This window comes from Cetorhinus maximus, chromosome 24 (genome assembly GCF_964194155.1).
Source record: "Cetorhinus maximus chromosome 24, sCetMax3.hap1.1, whole genome shotgun sequence".
Taxonomy (NCBI): domain Eukaryota; kingdom Metazoa; phylum Chordata; class Chondrichthyes; order Lamniformes; family Cetorhinidae; genus Cetorhinus; species Cetorhinus maximus.
In genome coordinates, this window is record NC_135902.1 from 21,601,164 (window position 1) to 21,629,022 (window position 27,859).

Genomic DNA, 27,859 nt, shown 5'->3' on the forward strand with positions numbered 1-27,859 from the left:
ATCCCGCGTTTATGCAATATTTCGGTCGGCCGGCATGCATGGGAGTTGGCAGCACGCCTGCCAACAATTAAGTGGCCAGTAAGGCCCTTAATCAATTAATTGAGTAGAATTTTTTGCTGCCCGTCCAACTGTTCGGTTGGCGGGCAGGCGAAAAGGCCAAGTGGCCTTTGCATTTTTGCGATTAAAAAAAAACCCATTTATGCTCCTATTTAACATGTCCCTGATCATGTGATAGAGTCACATGAGGGGACATGTTTTCATTATTTTATATACCTTTATTTTTATTGTTAAAAATCTTCAGCTCCGAGGCAGGGAGTTTTTACTGCGCGCACCCGCGTACTTCAGCACTCGCGCTCCTCCCACCCCGCACCCCGGCAGCACTGAGGGCTGCAGTGCATGTTTCGCGCTGGGTGGCCTTTAATTGGCCAGTCAGCGTGAAATTGTGGTGAGGGCCCCATCGCAGGCTGCGGTTGGCTCTGCAACCACTCCCAGGCCCACCCGCCGCGCTCGCCCGAGGAGGGCAAAATTCTGCCCCAAGAGAAAGTCCTGGCAGAACACTGAGGAATTTTGATGGCCTAACAATTTTTTGTGTGACAGCAGAGGGAGCTCTAACACAAACTATCACCTCCCAGGTCGATTCCAGCCAGAAACCAGGGTAACATTCCTGATCTGTATGGATATCCCCAAGTGTAACATTCTACAATGTGACAAATTGGATATTTTATGGATATTTTAGCACACAATGCCATTTCTATAAATTCCTCCCTCTTATTAACTTCTGAGGGTTTTCTGGGCTAAATTGAAACTGGGACCACACATTGGAACAGGAGTAGGCCATTCAGTCAAAGAACAAAGAACAAAGAAAAGTACAGCACAGGAACAGGCCCTTCGGCCCTCCAAGCCTGCGCCGATCATATTGCCCATCAACTAAAACATTTTGCACTTCCGGGGTCCGTATCCCTCTATTCCCATCCTATTCATGTATTTGTCAAGCTGCCTCTTAAACATCACTATCATACCTGCTTCCACCACCTCCTCTGGCAGCGAATTCCAGACACTCACTACCCTCTGCGTAAAAAACTTGCCCCGCACATCTCCTCTATAGTTTTCTCCTCTTACCTTAAATCTATGTCCCCTAGTAATTGACTCTTCCACCCTGGGAAAAAGCTTCTGACTATCTACTCTGTCCATGCCACTCATAATTTTGTAAACTTCTATCAAGTCGCCCCTCAATCTCCATCACTTTAGTGAGAACAATCCGAGTTTCTCCATCCTCTCCTCATAGCTAATAACCTCCAGACCAAGCAGCATCCTGGTAAACCTCCTCTGCACCCTCTCCAATGCCTCCATATCCTTCTGGTAATGTGGTGACCAGAATTGCACGCAATATTCCAAGTGTGGCCTAACCAAGGTTCTATACAGCTGCAGCATGACTTCCCAACTTTTATACTCAATACCCCTGCCAATGAAGGCAAGCATGCCATATGCCTTCCTGACTACCTTATCCACCTGTGTTGCCACTTTCAGTGACCTGTGGACCTGTACACCCAGATCCCTCTGCCCATTGATGCACTTAAGGGTTCTGCCATTTACTGTGTAGTCCTTTGAGTCTACTTCACCATGGTTGCTTTGTATCTCAACTCCTTCTACCCACCTTTGCTTCATATCTGTTGATATCCTTATCCAACAAAAATCAATTGACCTCTGTTTTTAAAATTTCAGTTGACCCCAACATCGAGCTTGTTGGTGGAGATAGTTCCTTTCACCCCTGAGTGACCGTAGCTCATTAGGTTATACCCCCTTGTCCTGGACGCTCTCACCAAGGGAAATATTTTCTCTCAATCTACCTTATCAATTCTTCATAATTAACCATTTAAGCCTGAGTATCATTTGATGAAAATCACACACCAGATCCATGGATTAAATTTGATCTGAAAAATGACAGCGTGTACATTTTTGACAATAGCACAAACAATGGTTAGTTAGTATTCCAGTTTACACGCTCTTTTCAAAAGAAACCCAGGCGTTTGTAGTCACCATCACCCGTGTCCAACTACTGCCTAAATGTGTCTGTGGTGCTGTAATGTAATTCCAGTCTTACCCCATTGGCGTCAATGCATGTGGCATTGCTTTTAGGGCATTCACATGTGTCACCTTCCCATCCCTCTCCACATACGCACTTTTCCTTAAAACATTCACCATGATCTGTGGAAAAACCATAACAGAAACTGAATCAAACACAAAGTTTAAACTCTGGGCACCAAGGTCAATTCACCAAACCGCAGTGAAAGAGAGCCCATCAAATCAGTATAGTTCATACTGCCAATCCCATTGGTCAGTGCAATTCATACTGCCAACCCTATTAGTCGGTGCAACTCATTTCTAGCAACCCCATTGATCAATGCAAATTGAATCCATTTGTAGTTTTGACCAAATAAACACAGACATTGCTGGAAGCACAGATCCTTTGTCAGCATCTGAAAGGGAAAAGGCAGGTTTAGCTCAAAGTTCTGGCAATGGATCTCCAAATATTGACCCCATCTTTATTCTTTCAAATGCTGATCACTATGTTGGGTATTTCCATCATCATACATTGGTAGCCGTGGTCACACCAGCCTACCTTTAATGAGGCTTGGGCTTAAAGTAGCAGAGGGGGAGAAATCCTTAGGAAGTTCACCCCTGCAATGTCCTCACAGCCGCAGAGGTTTTTATCCCTGAATCTGAACAGGATCCCAGGAATTCTTCACCTTCCTTTTTTAAGGAATTTTAGGTCATTAAGCTCAATATTACAATATTCACCACCAGCCCCATCCACAGCTCTTGGCTCACCTTCCTTGAAGGTGCTTTCACAAGTTGAGAGGCTGCCCCATAAATCACCGACAGTTGTGCAATGACCATGGCCAGCTGTCAATCCCATCAGGAGTGACCAACCTGCACAACTATCTTCATCGCCATCCCTAGGTGCTGAAACCAATTGTGGTAATGGAATGGCAACCTGACAGAACAGACTGAGAATTGAAGCTTGCACCTCCTGGTGTTTCAAGCTCCATCAAACCTTGATATTCTGTGATTTATTTTTCCCACTGGTCAGAATTTCATACACTGAGCATTTCCTAGTCCAAACATCATGGGTCCAAGCACAACTCCAGAGATGGGAGCACACAATTTAAGCTTGTCATTCCCAAAGCAATACTGAGAGAGTGCTGCATTGTCAGAGGCTCAATTTTTCAGATGAGAAGTTAAACCGCTTTCCCTCTGTCTGACTATTGGAAGACAGAGAGTGTGTTCTCCCCAGTGTCCTGGCCAACATTTATCCCTCAAATAACAACTGCGGAAAAAACAGATTTGCTCATTTTTTGCTCTTTGTGAGATCCTGCTGTGCACAAAATGGCTGCCACATTTAATTTGCAAGACAACACGAGCCTCCTTTAAAAGATGCCTGTTGGTCGGAAAGAGCTTTGGATCATTTCAAAGATGTGAGATAGTGATTATATAAATCCTAGTGATCTTTTTTCTTGATTCCATGGAAAAATATGCTTTGTGGCCTCATTTTTATACTGCCACCCCTACTCTTTACAGCAAGGGCCACAGTGTCACTCACCATTACACATAAAGCCAGCAAATCGTGGGCAAAGCAGGTTGCTATATTCACAATAGTCTCCCTCAAATCTTTCCAGATGGCGCTCTGATGGAACACAGTGACAAACACCACAGTAACAATCGCCGCGACCGGAGCAAATCTGGGAGGTATCTTTGGGATTCTTGCAGGCTGCAACATCTCCCTGAGAATTTGAGTTACAGTCACATTGTTCTCCCCGCCTGAAGAAGGAAAGGTAGAATGTTAACATCAGTAAAATAACAGCCCTCACGCGTCAGCTGTCATGTTTTGTTTTAAAAAAGGAAAGAAAAAGGCTATTTTTTCTGACTCTTAAATGAGATTAGAAAGAGGAGGCCATTTAGTCTCCTCAGTCTGTTCTACTATTCACAATTTGTATCTCAACTTGATTCCATATCCCTAAATAAATATAAGTACGTAACAAAAATCTATGTCTCAGCCTTGAAAGCTCCAATTGACCTCCAACCTCGACAGCTTGGTGAGGGAGAATGTTTGGGTTTGAAATGCAATAAGTTCTACCTGGCACACCTTGCTCGCCATAGTCATGTGGCTATGCCATGAGTCAGTCTCTCTGGAGGCTGCCACCTTGACATCAATAAAGACCTCTCAATAAGAAGACACTGAGAAGCTCTGCAGTCTTTAAACATGAAACATGGTGTCAGGAAGTGAAGCTAAAATAGAGATTTAAAAGCCTGGAAATTCTGCAGAGAAGACACAGAACCCAGGCGCACACAAATGTTCAAATCTGCTAAAAGCTGCTAACAAAAAGGACAAGGAAAAGCAAACAAACCAAAGGCTGCCAGTAGGATACTGAGTGAGTGAACATGGCTGCTGTAAATTTCCCCCTCCCAGCTCCTGTCAAATTGAAAATCGATACATGGCAGAATTGGCAGTTTTTCCACTTGCAGTGGCAAAACTACAAACTAGCAACAGACTTAATTAACAAGCCACAACCCCCGATAAGAGTAGCCACATTCCTAACACTGCTGGGGAAGGAATGCGAGAAATTGTATAACACCTTAAATCTATCCGACGAACAAAGAAAACGTAAAACAGAAATTGTGAAAGCCTTGAATGAATGCTTTGAACCCCAAGTGAACATTATGTATGAATGCCATGTCTTCAACACTAGAGCATGAGGCGAAAATGAGACCATTGAACAGTGTATGACTGCAGTAACACAGCTTGCAGAATCATGCAAAAAGACGATCTGATTAAAGATCGAATATTCTTAGGCATATGAGACCCCCTCGGTGAGAGAAAGTCTACTGAAATATGAGAAACTGATGCTCAAGAAAGCGATAGATGTGTGCAGAAACAGAAATACGGAAATTGTGAAACACCAGCTAGAGCACATGTATGGCAGAGCAGATCAGGAGATACATTAAGTTAAGAGACATTCCAGGCTGGAAGAGCAGAACAATTGCGGACAAAGGGCAGGATGCAAATACTGTGGTCGGCATCATACTAAGGAAAAGAGGGATTGTCCAGGGTGGAAAAAACAGTGGTTTAACTGCAAGAAACCAAATCATTTCACACACAAGTGTTTGCCTAGGAAGAAGCAAAACAAGCCTATACAGATGGCCATGGGAGCGAAATCAACAGAGGAGTCTGATGAAGAGCTGTACACGATCCCACAGGTTGGTTCCATCAAGTCTATAGGTGATAAGTGGTTTGTGTCTGTTAGAATGAAGACTGCAGAAGAAGAGCATCAAGTGAATATGAAGTGTCAGATAGACGCTGGTGCATTATGCAACATCATGACCTTCACAGGCCTGTGCAAAGTGGCTCAACATGGCGATCCAAAAATGAACCCCTTAAAAGTAAGGCTAAGTCAATATGATGGCATAATACTCATACTGAGAGGACAAAATAATCTGAGGCCCTAATGGAATGGAAAGAAGGAAGATCTAGAGTTCCAGATCATAGATGGGACACAATGGCCACTCATTTCAGCTGAAGCAAGTGGAAAGCTTGGACTGGTAACTCTGATGGTACCAACAGAGGTTTGCAACGTGTCACAGCACACAAAACCATTGTCGGCAGAACAGATCCTAGAGGAGTACAAGGATGTGTTTACAGGGTTGGCATGTCAGGAGAATATCATCTCAAAGTAGATGAGAGTGTAAGACCAATTCAGCATCTGCCAAGAAGAGTTCCAGCTGCCCTGAAGTCTAGCCTAAAAAACAAGATAGAAGAGCTGGAAAAGAGGGGAGTAATCAAAAAAGTGACAACTCCTGCAGACTGGATTAGCAGCATGGTAGCAGTGAGACAACCTGGAAAACTATGAGTATGATTAGACCCAAAGGATTGAAATAAAGCGCTGAAGAAATCTCACTACCACATTGAAAGAATTTTGCCACAACTTGCCAAGGCAAAGATCTTTACTACACTGGCAAGTGAAGCTGGATAAAAGCAGCAGCTTTCTAACGACATTTTGGATGCTGTTCGGGAGATACAGATGGTTGTCCATGCTGTTTGGCATTTCCACAGCTCGAGAAGAGTATCAATGAAGACAGTGTGAGATATTCAGTGATCTTCCCAGAGTGGAAGTCATAGTGGATGACCTTACAGACTATGGATGTGGAGACAGAATGGAAGAAGCAATAGCGGACCGTGGTCAGAATTTAAAACGACTGCTGGAGAGAGCTCGCCAGATGAACCTGAAGCTGAACAAGTAAAGGTTGCAACTGAAGATGCCTGAAGTCACATATTTGGTCATGTATTGACAGTAAAAGGTTTTCGCCTGGATCCTGACAAGGTGAGAGTTGTAGCAGCGATGCAGCGACTGACAGACGTGGAAGCAATGCAATGATTTGTTGGATTCGTGAACCTATTTAGCAAAATTTTTTGCCTAATTTGTCACCAGAGTGTGAACCATTATGCAAGCTCACTGCCAAGGAGGTGCAGCGGTATTAGGGAACAGAACAAGAAGCAGTGTTCACTAAAATCAAACAACTAGTGACGACAACGCCAGTGATGAAGTGCTATGATATCAATGATGAAGTTACTTTACAGTGTGATGCCAGTGAGACAGGTCTGGGAGCAATCCTCATGCAGCAAGGGAAACCGGTCGCATTTGCATCCAGGCCATTAACACAAATGGAACAATGCTACACAAAGATTGAGAAAGAGTGCCTGGTATTGTTTTTACCTGTGAGCATTTTTTATCAATACCTGCTTGAGAGAGACAAGGTAACAGTGGAGTCTGACTACAAGCCTCAAACTTCAAAGCGTCTTTCTCAAACCATTACTATCTGCTCCAAAGCATCTGCAAAGAAGGTTACTGCGTTTACAGAGATATCATCTGGACATGACATACAATCAAGGGAAACAGATGGACATCACAGATATGCTGTTGAGAGCAGCGCTCCCCGTGAGGAAAGTTGAGTAGGCTACAACAGAATGCAAAATCTTCCAGGTACAACGTGAAGCAGTAGCTAGACATGCTCTGGAAGTCATCAACCCAGCACAGAAATTGAATCTGACAGACAAGCGCCTTGCTCAAATCAAGCAAATTACCCAACAAAATGCAACTCTACAAGCGCTACAAGGCGTAGCGATGAAAGTATGGCCTGAGAGCATCAAGAACACACCTGTGGTCACAAGAGTATATTTGAGCATACTGAGATGAATTGACAGCTCAAGAAAGCATCTGGGCTGGGTTGATGGAGCTAGGTACCAAATTAAGAAGCAGAACCTCAAAGGTAATAATCTCTGGATTATTACCTGAGCCACATGCAAATTGGCATAGGACAAATAAGATTAGAGAGACAGATGCATGGCTCAAAGACTGGTGTGGGAGACGTGGGTTCCGGTTTGTGAGGCACAAGCATCAGTACTGGGGAAAGTGGGGGCTGTACCGTTGGGACGGTTTACACCTGAACCGTGCTGGGATGAGTGTCCTCGCAAATCGCATAATTAGGGAAGTAGAGAGGGGTTTTAAACTAAACAAGAGGGGTGAGGGATCAAGCTTGGGTAGAGGTAGCATTTCAAGGTGTAGAGTCAAGACAGAGAGCAAAATAGTAATATGAGAAATGAGGGTCAGTGAATGGCAGGGAGGGACAGAGGGAAGAAAAAATCTAAGAATGCATCAACAGTCAAGACTAGATGTTACAAAGGTAACAAAAAGACAAAACTGAAGGCTCTCTATTTGAATGCATGTAGCATTCATAACAAAGAAAATGAACTGATGGCTGACATTGAAGTAAATAAATATGATCTGATAGCAATTACGGAGACTTGGCTGCAGGATGACAAAGATTGGGTCCTTAATATTGAGGGGTACATGACATTCAAGAAGAATAGGAAGCTAGGTAAAAGTGGAGGGGTAGCACTTAATCAAAGAGGGCATTGGTGCAATAGTTAGAGATGATCTTGGTTCAGGAGATTAGGACGTAGAATTGGTTTGGGTGGAGATCAGGAATAGTAGGGGGAAAAAGTCATCAGTGGGAGTGGTGTACAGGCCCCCTAACAGTAGCCATAGTGTAGGACAAAGTATTCAAGAGAAAATATTGTGTGCTTGTGATAAAGGGACGGCAATAATCATGGGTGATTTTAACCTACACATAAACTGGAAAAATCAGATTGGCCGAGATGAGGAGTTCTTAGAATGCTTTTGAGATAGTTTCTTAGAGCAGCATGACCTGGAACCAACCAGAGAGCAGGTTATATTAGACTTGGTATTGTGTAATGTGACAGGATTAATTAATGACCTCAGAGTAAAGGCACTGCTAGGTAGCAGCAACCACAATATGATTGAATTTTACATCCAGTTTGAAAGGAGGAAGAGTGGGTCCAAGACCCACTTAAACTTAAATAAGGGCAACTATATGGGGATGAAAGCTGAGCTAGCTAAAGTGAACTGGGAAATTAGGCTTGAGGATAGATCAATAGAGAAGCAGTGGCAGACATTTAAGGGGATATTTCAGAGTATTCAGAATAAGTACATTCCTACTATAAAGAAGAGCACCCACCATCTGTGGTTAACTAAAGAAGTTAAGGAAAGCAAAGATGAGTGGCAGGACAGATGATTGGACAGAATATAAAGAACGGCAGAGAATGGCTAAAAGGTTAATCAGGAGAAAGAAATTAGAGTATGAGAGGAAGCTAGCTAGAAATGTACAAATGGATAGCAAGAGTTTCTATGGGTACTTAAAAGGAAGAGTAAGTAAAGTGAGTGTTGGTCCTCTAGAGAGTGAGGAGTTAATAGTAGATAATAAGGAAATGGTGGAAGAAATGAACAAATATTTTGTTTCTGTGCTCACTATAGAGGATACAAAATACATTCCAGTATTAGCTGCAAATCAGGAGGTGAACGGGAGAAAGGAACTTGGTGAAATTGAAATCACTAGGGAAATGGTACTGAGCAAATTGGAGCTGGGGGTTGGCAAGTCTCCAGGTCCTGATGGACTACATCCTTGGGTCTTAAAAGAGGTGGCTAATGAGGTAGTCGATGCGCTGGTGTTAATTTTCCAAAATTTGCTAGGTTCTGGAAAGGTTCCAACAGATTGGAAAATTGCAAATATAACCCCTCTATTCAAGAAGGGAGGGAGGCAGAAAACAGGAAACTATAGGCCAGTTAGCTTGACTTCTGTTGTGGGGGAGTTATTAGAATCGATCATTAAGAAGGTTATAGCTGGGCACTTAGAAGAGCTCAAGGCAATCGGGAAGTGTCAGCATGGTTTTGTGAAAGAAAAATCATGTTTAACCAATTTATCGGAGTTTTTTGAACATGCGCAGTGGATAAAGGGGAACCTATAGACATACTGTACTTGGATTTCCAGAAGGCATTTGATAAGGTGCCACAATGAAGATTATTATGGAAAATAAAAGTACATGGTGTAGGGAGTAACATATTAGCATGGATAGAATGATTGGCTTGCTGGCAGAAAGCAGAGAGTATGCATAAATGGGTCTTTTTCTGATTGGCAGGATGTGACAAGTGGAGTCCCGCAGGGGTCTGTACTGGGGCCTCAACTTTTTACGATTTACATCAATGACTTAGATGAGGGAAGTGAAGACATGGTAGCTAAATTTGCAGATGACACAAAGATAGGTAGGAAAGTATGTTGTGAAACATAGAAATAGAAGCAGGAGTAGGCCATTCGGCCCTTCGAGCCTGCTCCACCATTCATTATGACCATGACTGATCATCCAATTCAATAGCCTGCTCCCGCCTTCTCCCCATATCCTTTGATCCCTTTCATCCCAAGAGCTATATCTAACTCCTTCTTGAAAACATACAATGTTTTGGCCTCAACTACTTTTTGTGGTATCGAATTCCACAGGCTCACCACTCTCTGGATGAAGAAATTTCTCCTCATCTCAGTCCTAAATGGTCTACCCCATATCCTCAGACTGTGATCCCTGGTTCTGGACTCCCCCACCATCGGGAACATCCTTCCTGCATCTACCCTGTCTAGTCCTGTTAGAATTTTATATGTTTCTATGAGATTCCCCTCATTCTTCTGAACTCCAGCGAATATAATCCTAACCGACTCAATCTCTCCTCATATATCAGTCCCGCCATCCCAAGAATCAGTCGGGTAAACCTTCGCTGCACTCCCTCGATAGTAAGTACATCCTTCCTCAGATAAGGAGACCAAAACTGCACACAATATTCCAGGTGTGGTCTCACCAAGGCCCTGTACAATTGCAGCAAGACATCCCTGCTCCTGTACTCGAATCCTCTCGCTATGAAGGCCAACAAACCATTTGCCTTCTTCACCACTGGCTCCCTCTCATCAACTCTACTAGTTACATCCTCAAAAAATTCCAGTAGATTTGTCAAGCATGATTTCCTTTTCAGAAATCCATGCTGACTCTGTCCGATTCTGCCACTGTTTTCCAAGTGCTCAGCTATTAAATCTTTTATAATGGACTCTAGAATTTTTCCCACTACCGACGTCAGGCTGACTGGTCTATAATTCCCTGTTTTCTCTCTACCTTCTTTTTTATATAGTGGGGTTACATTAGCTACCCTCCAATCTGTAGGAACTGTTCCAGAATCTATAGAATCTCAGAAGATGACCACCAATGCATCCACTATTTCTAGGGCCACTTCCTTAAGTACTCTGTGATGTAGATTATCAGGTCCTGGGGATTTATCGGCCTTCAATCCCATCAATTACTCCAGCACCATTTCCCTACTAATATTGATTTCTTTCAGTTCCTCCCTCTCACTAAACCCTGTGTTCCCCAATATTTCTGGTATGTTATTTGTGTCTTTCTTTGTGAAGACAGAACCAAAGTATGTGTTTAGTTGGTCAGTCATTTCTTTGTTCCCCATTATACATTCCCCTGTTTCTGACTGTAAGGGATCTACATTTGTCTTCACCAATCCTTTTCTCTTCACATACCTATAGAAACTTTTACAGTCAGTTTTTATGTTCCCCGCAAGCTTACTCTCGTACTCTTTTCTTAATCAATCCCTTGGTCCTCCTTTGCTGAATTCTAAATTGCTCCCAATCCTCAGGTCTGTTGTTTTTTCTGGCCAATTTGTATGCCTCTTCCTTGGATCTAATACTATCTCTAATTTCCCTTGTAAGCCATGCTTTGGCCACCTTTCCTGTTTTACTTTTGCGCCAGACAGGAATAAACAATTGTTGCAGTTCATCCATGCACACTTTGAATGTTTGACATTGCCTATCCACCATCATCCCTTTAAGTAACGTTTCTCAATCCATCATAGCCAACTCATGCCTCATACCGTCATGGTTTCCGTTATTAAGATTCAGGACCCTAGTCTCAGAGTCAACTACGTCACTCTCCATCTTGATGAAGAATTCTATCATGGTTGCTCATCCCCAAGGGCCTCGCACAACTAGATTGCCAATTATTCCTTTCTCATTACACAATACCCAGTCTAGGATGGCCTGTTCTCTAGTTGGTTCCTCAACATGTTGGTCCAGAAAAGCATCCCGTATAAACTCCAGGAATTCCTCCTCCACGGTATTATTACTAATTTGATTTGCCCAATCTATATGCAGATTAAAGTCACCCATAATTACAGATGTTCCTTTGTTGCATGCGTCTCTAATTTCCTGTTTAAAGCCACTCCCAACATCACCACTACAGTTTGGGGGTCTATATATAACCCCCACTAACGTTTTTTGCCCCTTAGTGTTTCTCAGCTTTACCCATACAGATTCCACATCGTCGGAGCTAATATCTTTCCTCACTATTGCGCTAATTTCCTCTTTAACCATTTCCTCTTTTTCCTTTTTGTTTGTCCTTCCTAAATACTGAATACCCCTGGATGTTCAGTTCCCATCCTTGGTCACCCTGCAGCCATGTCTCTGTAATCCCGACTATATCATACCTGCTTACATCTATTTGCGCGGTTAATTCATCCGCTTTATTGCGAATGCTCCTGGCGTTAAGGCACAAAGCCTTAAGGCTTGTCTTTTTAACATTACTTGTCCCGTTCCCACTATTTTTCACTGAGGCCCTGTTTGATTCTTGCCCTTGATTTCTCTGCCTATCACTTTTCTTATTCCCCTTTCTGTCTTTTGTTCTTGTCCTTGATTCCCCCTCCTCTGACTCCTTGCATAGGTTCCCATCCCCCTGCCATTTTATTTTAAACCCTCCCCAACCACTCTAGCAAATATTCCCCCTCGGACATCAGACCCGTCCAGTTTGTACTGGTCCCACCTCCCCCAGAACCGGTCCCAATGTCCCAGGAATCTGAAACCCTCTCCCTCACACCATCTCTTCAGCCACACATTCATCCAATATATCATGCAATTTCTACTCTGACTAGCACGTGGCACTGGTAGTAATCCTGAGATTACTATCTTTGAGGTCCTACTTTTCAACTTACTTCCTAACTCCCTATATTCTGCTTTTAGGACCTCATCCCTGTTTTTACCTATGTTATTTGTACCAATGTGTACCACGACCACTGGCTGTTCACCCTCCCCCTTCAGAATGTCCTGTAGCCGCTCTGAGACATCCTTGACCCTAGCATCAGGGAGGCAACATACCATCCTGGAGTCTCATTTGCGGCCACAGAAACGCCTATCTATTCCTCTTACAATTGAATCCCCTATAACTATTGCATTCCCACATTTTTTACTCCTCCCCTGTGCAGCAGAGCAACCATGGTACAAGGAATTTGGCTGTTGCTGCTTTCCCCTGAGAGGCCATTCCCCCCAACGGTATCCAAAGCGGTATATCTGTTTTGCAGGGGAATAGCCACAGGAGATTCCTGCACTGCCTGCCTAGTCCTCTTGCTCTGCCTGGTGGTCACCCATTCCCTCCCTGCCTGTGGCGTGACCACCTCTCTGTACGTGCTATCCACGATGCTCTCTGCCTTGCGGATGCTCCACAGTGTCCCCAGCCGCCGCTCCAGCTCTGAAACCCGGGCCTTCAGGACCTGCAGCTGCGGACACTTCCCTCACACATGCTGGACCCGGGCACTGGAAATGTTCCCGGCTTCCCACATAGAGCAGGAGGAGCATACAATGGCTTTGAGCTCTCCTGCCATGATGTACCCCTTTAAATTAAATTAAACTTTTTGGAAGATACTTAATATTAAATAATATCAATTACTCTAGAGCCATTCATCCCTGCTCCTTGTTGTTACAGAATATAGCCCTTACAAATGATGAACCACAAAATAAGAACTTAAGAACAATAAGTGAAGAGGACATGAGAAGGTGGTGGGGTGGGGGGTCATTGAATATTTTTAAGGCAGAGGTAGATAGATTCTTGTTAGGCAAGGCAATCAAAGGTTATTGGGGTTAGATGGGAATGTGGAAATCGAAACACAAGAAGGCCAGGTATGATCTTATTGAATGGCGGAGCAGGCTCGAAGGGCCGAATGGGGCCTATTTCTTATGTTCTTATTATCCCTAAGGAGATTAAAGGAGAAATGCTGAAGTGCATTCATGCAAGCCATCAAGGAATTGAATCAACTCTGCAAAAGGGAAGAGAAGTGCTCTACTGGTCAAACATGAGCAATGAAATTAAAGACCACGTCAGCCAGTGCGGTGCTTGTATCGAGTACCAAGTGAAACAAGCTAGAGAGCCATTGGTGACACATGGCATCCCATTCAGGCTATGGATGAAGCTGGAAGTACACCTCTTCACTGTAGCAGGAACTGATTATCTTGTCACTGTAGACTACTGTTCTGACTACTGGGAGGTAGACCAGCTGACTTCAATGACAACAGCAGAAATAGTAGAATGCCTGAAAGCACACTTCAGTCAGTATGGCATTCCAGATAATATGATGAGTGACAATGATCCTTAGTTCATGAGTGAAGAATTCAGCCAATTCGCAAAGGACTGGGAAATTCAGCACTACACATCATCTCCACACTATCCCATCAAATGGAAAGGCTGAGGCGGCAGTGAAAATAGCCAAAGGAATCATCAAGAAATTGAGCAAATATAGCACTGACAAGGCAGTCCTCAATCCTCAGTGTGGAAAAACATGCTGACTGAAGGCATGGAAAGCAGTCCAGTCCAGTCATGCTGCATGCAAACTACTCTTCCAATAGCAAAAAAGCTACTGAAACCAGAAGTAGTAACAGGCATGAGTGAAAAGATCAAGGTGAAACTGCAGAAAGCCAAATTTCAGTTTGACAAGACTGCCAAAGCATTACCAGTGCTGAACATTGGGGAGCCAGTCAAGGTACAAACCTTCAATGCTCTCAACAGGAGTGAGCCCATGTGGAAACCTGGCACATGTGTTGAGAAATTGTCACCTCGACTGTACCCGTTGGAAGTGAATGACCAAATATACTGGGCATAAACGCAAGTATTTCCAAATAACTAGCAAAGCTGCTCCTTCACAGTGTGAAGATGCTCCTTCACAGCATTCAGCCGGTGAGGAAGAAGGAATCTTACCAGCTGTACTGAGTATAGAACTACCACCAATCCCAAAAGTGCATGTGTCCCCAACAATCGCAATGGAACAACAAGTTACCACAGCAAAAAGTGCCATGAGAACGACACTCCCCGGAGAAAGACATCATCCAGATGAACAGCCAATGTCAATGTACATGTGTACCATTAAGAGACCTGCACGATTTAAAGACTATATATGCAATCAGGTGCAGAGACTGACTGGTAGAACAAACTGTTGTTAATACATGAGAACAGTGGGTGAATAGTGGGTAACTTGGGTAACTCAGTTACACATGATAATGCATGCAAGCATGTCTTTTGTTCGCTAGGAAAAGGGGGATGTTTGTATCTTTGTTCAAACTGAAAAGGTGGATGTTTATGTCTTTCTTTGGTGTGAAAGGGGGGATGTTTGGGTTTGAAACGCAGTCAGTTGTGCATTGCATACCTGGCTTGCTGTAGTCATATGACTATGCCATGAGGCAGCCTCTCTGGAGGCTGCTATCTTGAGATCTGTTCAATAAACACCTCTCATTCTGACAGATAATGAGAAGCTCTGCTGTCTTTAAACACAAAACAGAGTTCCAGATTTCCACTACCTTTTGTGAGAAGAAGTGCTTCCTGACATCGCTCCTGAATGGCCCAGCTCTAATTTTACGATTATTCCTCCTTGTTCTTGATTCCCCCCATCAGAAGAAACAGTTTCCTGTATCCAGTACTGAATGAGCAGAAATTGCCTCCAATTAAATACTGGAAAGACTGATGCCATTGTTTTTGGTACCTGCTCAAAATCCATCCCCTAGCTACTGACTCCATCCCTCTGCTTGACAACAATATGAATCTGAGCCAGATTCAAATACCTGGGGCGGAATAATACGGTGGTGGGTGGGGGCAGGGCAGTCAGACCCCTGGAAACCACGTCGGTGTGGAGCATGCTGCACTGCAACAATAAAGCACGGGGGGGGTCATTAACGAGAGCCAAGTGGGACTTCCAACCCTCACTGTAGCAGAAGTCCCGACCTCTGGAGCTGCCAGCCAATCAGGTTGGTCAGTAGTGCCCTCAGTCCCAACAACACCAGGAAGATGTCAATGACAGTTGCCGGGACTGCAAGTGAAGAGTGCAGCCTAAGTCCTAGGATCCCTGGAGCAGGTAAGTCCGGGGTCTTGGCCTAGGAGGGTTAGGGAGCGAGCCTGTCGGGGGGAGGATGCGGGAGGAAGAGGGCGTTCAGTCTAAGGGGAGACCTCCTGCAATCGGCAAATGGCATCCCCCAAAGAACAACCCCCACCCTCCTTCACGCACTTTAACCATTTCAGGTTAAAAGCCGGGCTTCCCGTTCCCGTCCTGCTGCCCATATCAAATGTATTATGGCATAGGCAGCATATTATCAGGGTCAATAGGTTTGATAACAAACTTAATTGACCCTTAATCAATGATTTCATTATGGCGGGCGGGCTCTTTGCCGCTGCCCACCCCCATATTATGGGGTGAGCTCGGGAGTGGGTGGGAAGATGGTAGGATGGGCGTTCACCGATTTTACCTGTCTCCCCACAGGAAACATGCTACCTGGGACACATGAAATTCAGCTCCGTGAACATGAAGTCATCCAAAACTCATCCTTGTTTTCAAATCCCTCTATGGCCTCGCCACCCTCAATCTCTGTAATCTCCTCCAGCCCTACAATCCTGTGAGATATCTATCCTTCTCCAATTCTACCTCTTGCCCATCCCCAATTTTAATCACCCCAGGAATGACACACAGGTAAGGAGATGTTAGGATTTATAACCATAGAAGCATACAACAGTTACAGTTTAGAAAGAAGCCTTTCGGCCCATTATAAGCATGCTGGCTTACTACAAGATCAGCTCTGTTAGTGCCACTCCCCCTCCTTTTCCCCATAGCCCTGCAAATTTGTTTTTTTAAAATTCATTCATGGGATGAATGTTGCTGGCTGGGCCAGCATTTTTTGCCCAACTCTAATTGCCCTTGAGAAGGTGGTGGTGCGCTGCCTTCTTGAGCCGCTGCAGTCCATGTGGTGTAGGTACACCCACAATGCTGGGAGAGAGGGAGATCCAGAATTTTGACCCAGTGACAGTGAAAGAACAGTGATATATTTCCAAGTCAGGATGGTGAGTGGCTTGGAGGGGAACTTCCAGGTGGTGGTGTTCCCATGCATCTGCTGCCCTTGCCTTTAAGATAGTAGCAGTTGTAGGTTTGGAAGATGCTGTCTAAGGAGTGTTGGTGAGTTCCTGCAGTGCACACACTGTAGATGGCACACACTGCTGCCACTATGCATCGGTGGTGGAAGGTATGAATATTTGTGGATAGGGTACCAATCAAGCGGGCTGTTTTGTCCTGGATGGTATCAAAATTCTTGAGTGTTGTTGGAGCTACATTCATCCAGGCAAGTGGGGAGTATTCCATCACACTCCTGACTTGTGCCTTGTAGATGGTAGACAGGCTTTGGGGAGCCAGGAGGTGAGTTACTCTCCACAGTATTCCTAGCCTCTGACCTGCTCTTGTAGCCACAATATTCATATGGCTAGTCCAATTCAGTTTCTGGTCAAGGGTAACCCCCTAGGATGCTGATAGTGGGGAGATTCAACAATGATAATGCCATTGAATGTCAAAAGGTGATGGTTCTCCAACTTCTCCAGTTTGTCCATATAGCTGAAGTCCCTCATTCCTGGAACTATTCTTGTGAAACTTTTCAGCACCCTCTTCAATGCCTTCACATTTTTCCTTAAAGTGTCGTGCCCAGAACTGGAAGTAATACTCCAGTTGAAGCCAAACCAATGTTTTATAGAAGTTCATCATAACTTCCATGCCTTTGTACTCTATGCCTCTATTTATAAAACAGGATCCTATATGCCTTATGAACCACTTTCTCAACCTGCCTTGCCAATTTCAAAAGTTTGTGCACATTTACCCCCAGATCTCTTTACCCTTACACTCCCTTTCAATTTGTACCTTTAACTTCATTCTTCTGACCAAAATGTATCACTTCACAGTTCTCTGATTGAAATTTCATCTGCCATGTGTCTGCCCATTTCGCCAGCCTATCTATGTTCTCTTGAAGCCTAGCACTATCCTCACAGTTCACAATACTTTGTGTCATCTGCAAATTTTGATATTGTGCCCTGTACATCTAAATCTAGGTCATTAACTTACATCAAGAAAAGCAGTGGTCCTAACACTGACCTCTGGGGAACTCCACTGTATACCTTCGTCAAGTCTGAAAAGCTGCCATTTACAACTACTCCCTGTTCCTGTCACTCAGCCAACTTTGTTTCCATGCTGTCGCTGTCTCTTTTATTCCTTGGGCTTCAACTTTGTTGACAAGCCTGTTATGTGGCACTTTATCAAATGGCTCTTTAAGTCCATGTACACTGCATGTACCACATCACCCTCATCCACCCTTTCTGTAAACTCATCAAAACACTCAATCAAATTAGTTAAACAGGATTTGCCTTTAAGAAATCCGTGCTTTCCTTAATTAATCCACACTTTCCCAACCTGGTGAAGCTACAACACAGAACTACCTGCATGCTAAACAGCAGAAACAGCATTCTATAGATAGAGCTAAGCGATCCCACAACCAATGGATCGGAGCTAAGCTCTGCAGTCCTGCCATATCCAGCCGTGAATGGTGGTGGACAAATAAACAACTCACTGGAGGAGGAGGTTCCACAAATATCCCCATCATCAATGATGGAGGAGCCCAGCACATCAAATGCAAAAGATAAAGCATTTGTTAACATCTTCAACCAGAACTACTACATGGTGATCTAGAGCAGGCCAAGACAAATCATCCACTTAGCAGTTCTGACTAGTTTTTCAGTTTAAGATTTATTAATGAATTGAATTTAAATTCGCCAGGTGGCATTTGAGCTCATGTCTCCAGAGCATTAGTGTAGGCCTCTGGATTACCAGTCTACATTACTTACATTACTACCATGCTACCAATTCCCCACATTACAAGAGTGACTGCACTTCAAAAGTACTTCATTAGCTCAAAAGCTTTTTGGGATGGCCTGAAGTTGTGGAAGGTACTCTGGAAATGCGACTTCCTCTCCTGTTCTTTCATGGTCAGTCCTACACAGCTATATCCATGTGTTTTCTAATCAAAATGTAAAAGTGCTCTTTCTTCTTACCAATCATCCTTGCACACGCAGTGCCCACAAGCAAAGTCACCATGACCGCTACATTTGGAAGAATCCACCTCCGCATTCTGTTGATGAATCAGATGGGAAAAACGGATGAGAATGTGAAATACCAATTGCAATTTTCGAAGTAACTAAGTAATAATTGGACCTTACCAATTCACAGGAACATTTGTCACACAGCAGGGAGGCATCTAATGACAAAGCATCTGTGAAAGTGCTGGGTTTGACAATTAGGTATTTTTTCTGTTGCTCCTTGTAGTCACACACGTGAGTTTCACCAATGTAATCCAAAGCTTTCACGTTAAGCTTGAACTCTTTCTGGTTATGAACAGAAAAAAAAATTAACACTTTACAGGTTGACGTGGAGGGACCTTCATCCCTGAAGACAAAGTCAGCTCGGCATTTCAACCCACACCAACCACGTGTAATCCTGAGTTTGTGACAAATACACAAGCTCCCTCAGATTTTCAATATTTCTCCATTCCCATGAGGTCTCTTTCCCATTATGGGAGCCTATGAGTCCCCCATCTCTGTAACCTCCTCCTATGACCTGGACTATAAGGGTCTGGCATGTAGAGGGTTCAAATGGGACTGAGTACAGTACCGCCCACACAGTGATGTAAGAGAGCATATGACCCACACCCAGGGTCAATCTAGGGTTGGACAAAGCCGTTTGTAGCAACAAGTATGGAGACTGTTCCTAGCTTGTACCCTTTACTGTATATTTGTCAATAGTTTGAAAAATCAATAAAAACTTACAGTTAACCTTTGTATGACTACTAAGACTCCTTCAGGCCTACCGAACTGTAACCAACAACCTCCAACATGACCTTCTCTATCTCTGTAGCCTCCTCCAGCCCTACAACCCTTTCCATTTCTGTAACGTCCTCCAATCCTACAACTCTCCCACGATAACTGCACACCGTGCCTTCAGCTACCTGGGCTGTGAGCTCTGGAATTCCCTCCCTCAACCTCTTTCCCCCTTGAAGACATTTCTCCAAACTTACCAAGTTTTTGATTGCCAGTTCAAGTGTCTCCTTATCTGCTTTGTGTCATATCTTATTTGATAATGTTCCTCTGAAGCATCTTGGAACTTTTTTCCACATTAAAAGAGAGCTATATAAATGCAAGTTGTTGTTTTGTGTCCACCTATTGGGACTTTTCATTCCACAGAAAGAATTGGAATTATTTTTAAATGTTGGATTTGTTAAAGAAAGTGTATTCACAAAATTTGAAGGTGATGGTGGGGGAATTCACTGAAACAATAGGTAGTTAAAATACAGATGATTGAAGTTTCAGTTTTGGTTCTCCATAGCCTGTAAATAATTTGCAGTCTGCTGCCCTGCCTTGGCAATCACAGAATAGTTACAGCACAGAAAGCACATTGTGTCTGTGCCACCTCGCCATAAGATTCGCCGAAGGCCACTCTCCACCTTCTCCCCTTAGCCCTGCACATTCATCCTTCTCAGATAACAATCCAATTCCCTTTTGAATGCCTCGATTGAATCTGCCTCCACCACACTCTCAGGTAGTGCATGCCAGATCCTAACCAATTTTGGGCGATAAATGTTGGCCTAGTCATTGATGCAAACATCCTAAGAACGAATAAAAAAAAACTGGCAACGTGAAAATAATTTCCCTCAAGTCACCACTGCTTCTGTTGCCAATTATCTTAAATTGGTGCCCTCTGGTTCTCGATCCTTCCACCAATGGGAACATTTTTTTCCTATTTACTCTGCATAGACTCCTCATAATTTTGAATACTTCCATCAAATCTGCTCCCAAACTTCTCAGCTCCAAGGAAAACAATCCAAACTTCTCCAATCTAGGTTCATAACTTAAGTTTCTCATTCTTGGGACCATTCTCATGAAATCTTTTCTACACCTTCTCTAATGCCTTCACATCCTTCCTAAAGTGTGGCACCCAGAACTGGACACAATATTCCAGTTGAAACCAAACCAGTGTTCTACATAAGTTCAACATCACCTCCTTGCTCTTGTATTCTATGCCCCCATCAATAAAGCCTAGGATACTGTATGCTTTATTAACTGCGTTCTCAACCTGTCCTGCCAGCTTCAATGATTTATGCACATTTACACCCAAGTCCCTCTGCTCCAGCACTCATTTTAGAATTGTACCATTTATTTTATATATTCTCTCCCAGTTCTTCCTACCAAAATGAGCCACTTCACATTTCTCGGCATTAAATTTCACCTGTCACTTGTCCAACCTGTCTATATGCTTTTGAGGTTCTACACTATCCTCCTCACTATTCACAATGTTTCCAAGTTTTGTATCATCCGCAAATTTTGAAATTATGCCCTGTACACCAAGGTCTAAGTCATTGGGAAGAGCAAGGATCCCAATACCTACCCAGGGAACTCCGCTACAAAACTTCTTCCAGCCCGAAAAACATCCAAAACACTCTGTTTCCTGTCACTCAGTCAATTTTGTAACCATGGTACTACTGTCCCTTTTATTCGATGAGCTAATACTTTTCTCATAAGTCTTGTTGTGCGGTAATTTATCAAATGCCTTCTGGAGGTCCACGTACACCACATCAACAGCATTACCCTTATCAACCCTCTCTGTTACCTCATCAAAAAATTCCATTAAGTTAGTTAAACACGATTTGCCCTTAACAAATTTGTGCCGGATTTCCTTAATTAACTGGTATTTGCCCAAGTGACTATTAATTTTGTCCCAAATGATCATTTCTAGAGGCTTCCCCACCACCAAAGTTAAACTGACTGGCCTGTAGTTACTGGGCTTACATTTACACCCTTTTCTGAACGAAGATGTAACATCTGCAATCCTCCACCCTTGAGTCTAAGGAAGACTGAAAATTTATGACTAGTGCCTCCGCAATTTCCACTCTCACTTCCCTCAGTATCTTTGGATGCCTCCCATCAGGTCCTGGTGCCTTCTGAACTACAAGTACAGACAACCTACCCAATACTTCCTCCATGTCAATTTTAAACCCTTCAAGTGTCCTGTTTCACCATGACCTGCACAGCATCTTGTTCCTTGGTAAAGACAAATGTAAAATATTCATTTAATACCTCACTATGCCCCCTGCCTCATGTGTAAATCCCCTTTTTGGTCCCTAATTGGCCCACTCCTCCTTTTACCACCCTTTTACTACTTATATACCTATAGAAGATATTGGGATCCCCTTTTTTGTTAGCTGTCAGTCTCTTTTCATACGCTCTCTTTGCTTTTCTTATAAACTTTTTAACTTCACCTCTGAACCTTCTATATTCAGCCTACTTCTCACTTGTGTGTCCACATGCCATCTGTCATAAGCACATTTTTTCTTCACCTCAATTTCTGTCCCTTTCATCATCCAGGGAACACTGCATTTATTTGCCCTGCTTTTCCACTTCTTGGGAATATACCTTGCCTGTTAACAAACTCTCTCTTATCTAAAGGCAGCCCATTGTTCAGTTACAGTTTTGCCTGCCAATCTTTGATTCCAATTTAACTAGAGCAGATCCATTTTCACCTCATTGCAGTTGTCTTTCCCCCAGTTAATTATTCTTACTCTGGATTGCTCCTTGTCCTTTTCCATAGCCAACCGAAACCTGATGTTACAATGATCACTGTCCCCTAAATGTTCTCCTACTGACACTTGATCCACTTGGTCCACCTCATACCCAAGACCAGATCCAGCAATGCCTCCTTTTTCATTGGACTGGAAACATACCATTGTAGAAAATTCTCCTGAACACACTCTAGGTACTCTTGTCCCTCTCTGCCTTTTACGCTACTACTATCCCAGTATAAATTTGGATAATTAAAGCCTCCCATTATAACTACTCTATAAATCTTGCACTTTTCCATAATTTACTTGCAAATTTGTTTCTTTACATCTTTATCAATGGTTGGTGGCCTACAGACGACACCAAGCAATGCGATTGCAACTTTTTTGTTTCTTAGTTCTAGCCAAATAGATCCTTGACTCCTCTGGGACATCCTCTCTCTTCAGCATGGCAATATGATCCATAATCAATACTGCCCCTCCCCCATACTTCCCTTTCCTATCTTTCCTGAACACCTTGTATCCAGGAATATTTAATGCCCAGGTCTGCCTTTCTTTGAGCCAGGTCTCTGTTCTAGCCACAACACCAAGGCCAGAATTTTTAGCTTGTCGGGCGGGCATGCCTGCCCCACCCAACCGAACGTAAAATGATGTGCAATGACATCGGGCGAGCGTCCCGATGTCATCGTGCACTCACGTGATATTTCAGTCGGCAGGCACAGGCTGGAGTTGGCAGCGTGCCCACCGACAATTAAAAAGCCTTTTATGGCCATTAAAAAGGTAAATGAAATCAATTTTTTGCTGCCCACCCAACCTTATGGTTGGTGCGCAGGCAAAAAGGCCAAGTGGCCTTTGGACTTTTTCGGAAACCTCATCCACGGGCAAATAAAAATAAAATAAAAATTTTAACATTTCATCTGTAACATGCCCCTGCTCATGTGACACATGAGGGGACATGTTTTATAACATTTTTAAAATCTTTATTTTTATGTTTAAAACTCTTCATATCCCTGAGGCAGCTCTGTGCCTCAGGGAGTTTTTCCAGCGCACACCCATGTGCATGCGCATGTGCAAAGTTCACGCTCGCCCTCCCCACCCCCCGACACAGGCAGCGCTGAGCTGCCCCTGCCGAGCCCACCCGACGAGGGAAAAATCCTCTCCCACATTTTCACATGGCGTCTACGCTTGTGACTCACCAATTTTATTTACCACACTCCACACATTCGCATCCATGCACAGTAACCCTAATTTAGACTTTATGGGCAGAATTTTGCCCTTGGCAGGCAGGCTTGGTGAGGGCGGGCAGGGGTGGTCGGGAAGCTGACCGTCACCCGCAATTGGGACTCCCACCGCGATTTCATGCTGGCGGGCCAATTAAGGCCTGACCAGCATGAAACGCGAGCAGCAGCGCTGAGTGCTGCCTGTGCGGGGGGGAAGTGGGGGGGGGGCGGGTGGTGGGGGAGTGCGAGCGGGGCAAGCGCGAACTTTGTGCATGCAAGCTAGTGAGCACTTCATAATCTCCCTGAGGCACAGAGCTGCCTCAGGGAGATGAAGCACCGTTAAAAAAAGAAAATTAAGAAAATAAAAATGTAATAAACATTAAAACATGTCCTTGCTCATGTGACTCTGTCACATGAGCAGGGACATGTTATTAATCCAATTGTAAAACTTTTATTTTATCTTTGTTTGCTTTTCGAAACCTCATTCTGCCCGTGGATGAGGTTTCCAAAAAAATGCAAAGGCCACTCGGCCTTTTCGCCTGCCCTCCAACAGTTAGGTTGGACGGACAGCAAAAAATTTTGGTTAACTGATTACTTAATGGCCTTAACAGGCCCTTTAATTGTCGGCGGGTGTGCTGCTGACTCTGGCGCATGCCCGCTAACCGGACTATTGCACAACTGCGCGTTGACGTCGGCACGCTCGGTTGACATCAACGTGTCATTTCTCGCTCGAGCGGGTCGGGCACGCACCTGCCCGCTGAGCGAAAATTTCTGCCCTATGACTTTCTCCCATACTCTGAACCCACTGAATTAATAATTTACTATTTCTTCTACGTCCGCTCCTATCTAATATAGAACTGTTCCCTTTTCTAGCATTGCCTAGTATTCTAATCTTAAGCACCTTATTCCTCTTTTCTACTTATGTGCTGGTGCTGTGAATTTAATTTAAACCCTTCCCAACCATATTAATGAACCTCCCCATGAGGATACTAGTCCCACTCCTGTTGAGATGCAATCTGCCCCTTTTGAATAGGTGCCTTTAGCCCAGAACTGGTTCCAATGCCCCAAGAACCTGAAAGCCCTCCCTCCTGCACCTTGCTTCAAGCTGCGCATTGATCCTCACTATCTTCCTTACTTTTTAACTTCCTCCCTAGTTCCTGAAAATATCACCATAGAAATCTTAATACCTGCCCTCTCTATGTTATTGGTACCAATGTGAACCACAAGTTCTGGCTCACTCCTTTTGCCCCTGCAAAATATTCTGCACCCTCTCCGTGAGGTCCTTTACCCTGGCACCAGGGAGGCAGCACACCATGCAGGACTCGTGATGACGTTACTGAAATGCCTATGTGTCCTCCTGACTATGGAATCTCCTATAACAACTGCACTTCTACACTTTGTTTGTCCCATCTGTACAGTTCCTCGTCCATTGGTGCTATGGTCTGGACCGCACTCCTTCAGTGAATTCAGTAAACACCTCACATTCATTATGTTTGTAAAATTTCTGATCCCTTCTAGGTGTGAAAGCAGAGTAACAAAAGGGAAGCAAGGGGTAGGGACACATGCCATGGTTGCAAAGTCAGTCAGAAAATAAACAGAAAGCTGTCAGGGTAAGCTTTGCCCAGGATCAGAAAGACACTGGGGGTTATTGGAGTGTACTTTCACTCATTATAAGGTAGAAAACGTATGGTTAATATTCAGCTGCCCCTACATTGCACCCGATTCCTGCTTCTGTTGACTATAATACAACAGCCACAAATTACCAGCTTTAACCATAGAATGATAGAATGATTACAGCACAGAAGGCCATTTGGCCTGACATGTCTCTGCTAGCTCTCTGAAGGAGCAAGATCCAATTCAATTTTAAAAATTGCTAAGGTGGGATTTGATCTCACAGACTGTGGGTTGTCTGCCCAGTACAACAACAATATGCATTTATATAAGCACCTTTAGTGTAGGAGGAGGTAATGTAGGTACATGGCTACCTTACCCACTACCTAAGCTCACATCTGAGGAATGGGCACTTGCATAAGCTTTCAAGAGATGTTTGGTGCATGGAACTCCAGGAATCACTTCTCAGGAGAGAAATTAAAAAGAAGCATTTCTGGAGTTTGATGGCATTTTATTAAAAAAAAAGCTTTTCCAAACATGTGTTGAGGTTCACAGCATGAACAAGATCGTGAATAATGAGCCATGGCTCACAATATAGGACAACACCAAAGCTGAAAGAGTGTAGTGGTAATATCGCTAAACCTGCAATCCAGAAGTTCAGGCTATAAACCCTGAGGATATGGGTTCAAGTCCCACCATGGTAGCTGGTAGAATTTAAATTCAATTATTTAATAAAAATCTGGAATTGAAAGCTAGTCTCACTAATGGTGACTATGAAACTACCATCGATTGTCATAAAAACCTATCTGTTCACTTATGTCCTTCAGGGAAAGAAATCTGTAATCTTACCTGGTCTGGCTACATGCAAGTCCAGACCAACAGCAATGTGGTTGACCCTTAACTGCCCTGTGATGGCCTACAGTTCAAGGACAATTGGGGCTGGGCAACAAATGCTGGTCTTGCCTTGTGACTCCCAGATCCCATGAAATAAAAATAGCCTGAAACTTGTAATGAAAAGGGAAAACAAATAAAAGGAATTTTGGGAAGAATGCATTAAATAGATGATACTGTTGTTTGGGTTGATTTTAACTTTGAATGTTAGTGAGCCCTTAATACATCCCTTCTGACTAAAGTCAGTGGATAAGAATATCAAAGGGGAGGTTATAAAAGCCACTGACCCACTATCATTATTGTACTCTATACCACAAAGGGAAGATGAGTGGTGAATTTTGATTTGAACACAGTTGGGATATAGGGTGGAGGTTGTGTCAGAGAAAGTTTCTAGAGTTTAGGAGGAACCAGAATCATATTCGAAGAGTGTGGGGTACTGATAGCATTTGATGGCTCACCACAGATATCTGCAGGCTCGCCAATATCGAGGAATTGTTAGAGTGATATTGATCTGCAAGAGTGACCAAATTGGAGACCAGTTCAATTGGAAGCAATAGTTTTCCTTCCCCCTTTTCTATCCTCCTCTAACTCCTGCTGCAACACTATTCCATGAGCAATGGCTTTCCTTTGGTAGATCACCTTGCCTCAATGGAGGGGCCTTGACTATGGAAAGTCGATAGGGTTAGAGCCAAGTCACATCTAGTCACATTCAATTTCCATACACACACATGCACACATAAACACGTACCCACAGTTTTCTGCACAAGGTACTGGGTAGCAATCAAGAACAAGAGCATTCTATGATTTCTCCCTACTCCCTAGACTTTGGCTGTAAAGCTCAGGCCAGCTAACATAGCACAGGCCAGGTTGTGAGCCTCAGGACTTCTGATCCACACACTCAATGCTGCACTTGATAGGGACCTCAGTCAGTCTTCAGGTCCTAGCCTTGGATTTCTTACCACCTTTCCTGGGATCACAGTGAAGATCGAAGAGTCACTCTGAGACATGACACTCGACAATGATGAGACTTTGGACCTCATTGTTTTGGGGGTATGCTCAGGTCGGATTTCCATCTTTGAGCGGATGTTCTAGAGAAGGAAGGACACACAATGATCAGGAACAAAACCTGGAGGCACTGCTCTGCTATTGTAGGAGATCACAGATCAACAGTTACATAAAAATGCAGCAAGATACATATGATGCTATGTGATGTTACAACCTGGTGCAAACACCAGGCATGCAACATCTGTTCTGAAGATGAGTAATATTGGTCATGAAATGTCTGTTTTTCTCTCCATAGATGCTGCCAGACCTGCTGAGTTTTTCCAGCACTTTCTGTTTTTATTTCAAATTTCCAGCATCCCCAGTATTTTGCTTTTATTTTATGTAACATTACAATGTGCTATGTTCAATGGGCGAGTTTATTTTCACAGAAACAGTATTGGGAAGATGTTTTACCTCAAATGCAGTCCGTAACAGCTCAATTATATTGGAGGAGTCTTCCTGAAGCCGGCCAATAGCAGACACAGGGAAATACTTGCTCAATTTCTGTAGGAAAAGAAGGTGCATATTAGAGTTGGCATCTCCGTGTGCATTGTGAATGAAAGGAACATTGCCTGAAGGCAGTGACCATTGGAAAAGTTTCATTTGTAGGTTTGGAATAAGCTGTGAAGTTAAATACTATGCTGTGTCACACCCCATGTAATAAACACTGTCACAACCCCTGTAATAAACACTGTATCACACCCACCGTAATAAACACTGCATCACACTCCATCTGATAAACACTGGTTCACACCCCCTGTAATAAACACTGTATCATACCCCCTGAAATATACTGTATCACACCTCCTGTAATATACACTGTATCAAACTCCCTGTAAGATACACCATAACAAACCAACTGTAATGTACACTGTAATACAACATCTATAATATACACTGCATCACACCCTATAATG

At 43.6% G+C, this 27,859-nt stretch overlaps 1 protein-coding gene across 5 annotated transcripts in view; it reads right to left on the reverse strand.

The window, feature by feature from the left end:
- itgb4 (integrin, beta 4) overlaps positions 1–27,859 on the reverse strand; it is a 154,546-nt gene that overhangs the window by 83,548 nt on the left and 43,139 nt on the right. For all 5 annotated transcript variants that reach the window (XM_078570843.1, XM_078570845.1, XM_078570842.1 and 2 more), the window contains exons 9-14: positions 27,357–27,446; positions 26,858–26,986; positions 18,788–18,952; positions 18,623–18,699; positions 3,602–3,819; positions 2,102–2,205 (exon numbers count right to left, since the gene is read on the reverse strand). In XM_078570843.1, the coding sequence (XP_078426969.1) occupies positions 2,102–2,205; positions 3,602–3,819; positions 18,623–18,699; positions 18,788–18,952; positions 26,858–26,986; positions 27,357–27,446 (783 nt within the window). The remainder of the gene's footprint in view (positions 1–2,101; positions 2,206–3,601; positions 3,820–18,622; positions 18,700–18,787; positions 18,953–26,857; positions 26,987–27,356; positions 27,447–27,859) is intronic.